The sequence below is a fragment of the Teleopsis dalmanni genome, chromosome 1 (genome assembly GCF_002237135.1).
Source record: "Teleopsis dalmanni isolate 2A chromosome 1, ASM223713v2, whole genome shotgun sequence".
NCBI classification, from domain to species: domain Eukaryota; kingdom Metazoa; phylum Arthropoda; class Insecta; order Diptera; family Diopsidae; genus Teleopsis; species Teleopsis dalmanni.
In genome coordinates, this window is record NC_051846.1 from 2,880,924 (window position 1) to 2,884,413 (window position 3,490).

General features: G+C 36.8%; 1 protein-coding gene across 1 annotated transcript; it reads left to right on the forward strand.

Annotated features, from left to right (window-relative positions):
- The first annotated feature begins 198 nt into the window (after positions 1-198).
- On the forward strand, positions 199-2,760 carry LOC119670668 (uncharacterized protein K02A2.6-like). The gene is made up of 3 exons (XM_038081074.1): positions 199-678; positions 754-1,599; positions 1,669-2,760. Exons 1-3 carry the CDS (start codon positions 199-201, stop codon positions 2,758-2,760), a joined length of 2,418 nt encoding a protein of 805 aa, XP_037937002.1.
- The last annotated feature ends 730 nt before the right edge of the window (positions 2,761-3,490 follow it).

Sequence of the window (3,490 nt, forward strand, 5' to 3'; positions counted from 1 at the left end):
AAAGAATTCGGGTTTGAGATTCAACAAATTTGTAACATTACTGAAAGTGAATCACACAGAATTAGCGAGCTGTGTAAGAAATATGGTGATATTTTTGAACCAGCTCTTGGCACAATAAAAAACTTTAAGGTCAGTATTTTTTTAAAGCCAAATGCACATCCGAAATTTTACAAAAGCCGACAAATTCCATTTTCGCAAATGTCACTTTTCAAGAAAGAAGTCGATCGATTGACAAATGCGGGTATTTGGAAACCTGTGAAGTTTTCCCAATGGGCTTCGCCTATTGTACTAGCGCCAAAAGCTGATGGTTCCATAAGAATTTGTGGGGATTTTAAACAAGCAGTCAATGCGCAAATTGACATTGAACAATATCCTTTACCCATACGCGAAAGTCTTTTCCATAAAATTAATTGCGGTCAACATTTTACAAAAATCGACCTTAAGGACGCGTATTTACAAATGGAACTCGACGATGAAGCAAAAACAATAATGGTTGTCAACACTCCACTTGGTTTATTCCAATACCAACGTTTACCGTTTGGGATTGCAAGCGCTCCAGCTATATTCCAAAGATATCTTGAGCAGTTACTTCAAGGCGTAGAAGGTTGTGGAAATTATCTCGATGACATCATCATCTCCGCACCTACATTTCAACAACACATCAGCCGCCTAGAACAAGTACTTCGTATTTTGCAACAAAATGGTATCAGATGCAAGCAAGAAAAATGTTTCTTTCTACGAGATAAAATCGAGTATCTCGGGCGTCAAATTAGTGCAAAAGGTATATTGCCAGATGAGTCGGGACTAAAAGCAGTAAAAAACCTGCAGCCGCCTAAAGATCTAAAGCAAGCAGAAGCATTCATGGGTAAGGTAAACTACTACCATAATTTTATACCTAATTTTTCGCAATTATCCGCTCCAATCAACATGCTGCGCCGAAAAAATGTAAAATTCACATGGGGTACAGCACAACAACAAGCATTTATAGCTCTTAAAACGCATATTCTCAATGCAGCGCAATTAGCACATTATCAGGAAGATTTACCGTTGGTTCTAGCTACAGATGCCTCCTCCTATGGCATAGGAGTTGTGCTCTCGCATACGTACTTTGACGGTACAGAAAGGCCTATTGCTTTTGCATCTAAAACTCTCGACATTCATCAACGACGATATAGTCAGATAGAGAAGGAAGGGCTAGCTATCGTTTTTGGAGTCAAGCGTTTCCATCAATATTTATACGGAAGAAGATTCACCTTGGTTACTGACCACAAACCTCTTGTTAGCATTTTTAATCCAATTCATCAGTTGCCGTCGATGACGTCACATCGTTTACAGCGTTGGGCTATTATACTAATGGCTTATCAGTATGATGTTCGGTATCGTAAAACTACTGAGCATGGAAATGCCGATGCTTTATCTCGTTTACCTGTTGGCGAAGATAAAACTTTTGATCATGAAGAATCCTGTTTCAACATCAATGAACTTAACACACCTATCGACGCTGAAATAATTCGTCAGCATGCCAAAAATGACCCAATTCTTCGCCGAGTTTATTTTCTCGTTACAAACGGTTGGCCTGAAAAGCTAATGCCTCAAGATGCTGATCTTCGATCATTTTTCAATCATCGCTTTGCTTTAATACTAAACAACAATTTGCTTTGCCTCCAGACGGAGTACAACCGGGTTGTCATTCCAGCCTCCCTTAAGCAGAAAATTCTTAAACTTCTTCATGATGGTCATTGGGGAGTATCGAGAATGAAACAGCTAGCTCGACAACATGTCTGGTGGACTAATATTGACAAAGACATCGCACAATTAACTGAAAATTGTGATGTGTGCAAAATTGCAAATCCTGTTCACACACGTGAATACTTAAGCTGGCCTGAAGCTGATCGACCTTGGGAGAGAGTACATATCGACTTTGCTGGTCCATTTTGTAATTCAATGTGGCTAATTTGTGTCGACGCTTTCTCGCAATTTCCGTTCGTTGTACAACTATCTACAACAACAACGGTTGACACCATATCAGCATTGTCTTCTATATTTTCTCTGGAAGGTATACCAGAAACCATCGTAAGTGACAATGGTCCGCAATTTACAGCTGAAGCATTCAACAATTTTTGCTCAAAACTTGGCATCAAACATATAACAACAGCGCCGTTTCATCCAGCCTCAAACGGGTTAGCCGAACGATTCGTCAGATCTTTTAAAACTGCTGTTAAGAAAAACATTGACGATGGATTGTCTCTCAAATTCGCTGTATCAAAATATCTTGCAACATATCGTGCAATGCCGAATGCTGAGGGTAAATCACCTGCAGAACTTTTACATGGAAGGCCTGTTCGTACCTTGTTGAGTCAACTGTTTGAATCGCCTAGGAAGCACCTTGAAGCTTCGAAACGGAAAATGAAATTCAGTCTAAAGCAACCCGTCTTCGCTCGAAACTACGCAAGAGGGGAAAAATGGATAAAAGGAGTTATTGTAAAACAACTTGGTAAAATGGTTTACAGAGTGAACACATCTTTTGGTTACATCAAACGTCACGTTAATCAGCTTAAAACTAGAAGTAGCTCTGACCTCTCTTCACAACCAATTTTTGAATTCGCTCCAAATTTCATCAATGCCACACCGCCTTCATCTAGCCAATCAACATTAATGCCTAGTGAAGAACGTTCTACCGAAGTAGTTCAACTTCGAAAAAGTGGTCGTATTCGGAAGGATGTAATTCGATTTGAATCCGACGATTTCAGGAAAACTTAAACCTTGTCAAAAATTAAGGGCGGAGAAAGTGTTATAATCTAGTATGTTTTGCATTAGTTTAAGCAATCTTAAATAATGAAATGTAAACAAAATTTAGTAAAATATAAACTGTCAATCTTGTCGGTTGTATTTACTTCACTTTTAATATGCAGTCTTCTAAAGCAATGAACGAAAACTGAATCGATTTGGCTTGCTAAATAATGTACTTTATATAAACTTTACAGAATCTACAGAGCCTCCTTTGGTTTCAAAGACAAATCGAAGCGTATTTACTTAAGTCAGGTCTGTGAGCAACTTGTTTAAAGTTTTTCTGACCGCTATAGAGAACGATAACATGTCTGACATATTGTATACATATACAATTTAGAGACTTAATGTACAATATGATTTATAGTTCTCATTTAATTTGAAGTGATTATAATATATATTCAAAATACTTCTCCAACTTTTAAGTATATATAGTTATTTTAATGTAAGTTAAATACATATAAAAAAATTTTGTTGGAAAATTACTTCACTTATAAAAAAGTGGGTTCTCTACTGTGAGAATATAATATAATTATGACTGGAAAAATTTGAGTATTGATAATACATAATTAGTAGCTGCAGTTGGATGTTATTACGAACATATTTATAAGCTCATTTTTCACATGAAATTTAATATATTGATCGGCATATACCAACCTACTTGAAAAGCATTAATTGATAGGTTATTTTATAACTTATTTAC

Bases quoted from the DNA above. Each gene is read 5' to 3' on its own strand.
- LOC119670668 (XM_038081074.1), top strand. From the start codon at position 199: ATGTCACTTTTCAAGAAAGAAGTCGATCGATTGACAAATGCGGGTATT. The intron at 679-753 runs GTACTTCGTATT...GATAAAATCGAG, and splicing joins ACATCAGCCGCCTAGAACAA to TATCTCGGGCGTCAAATTAG. The intron at 1,600-1,668 runs GCTGATCTTCGA...CTTTGCCTCCAG, and splicing joins AAAAGCTAATGCCTCAAGAT to ACGGAGTACAACCGGGTTGT.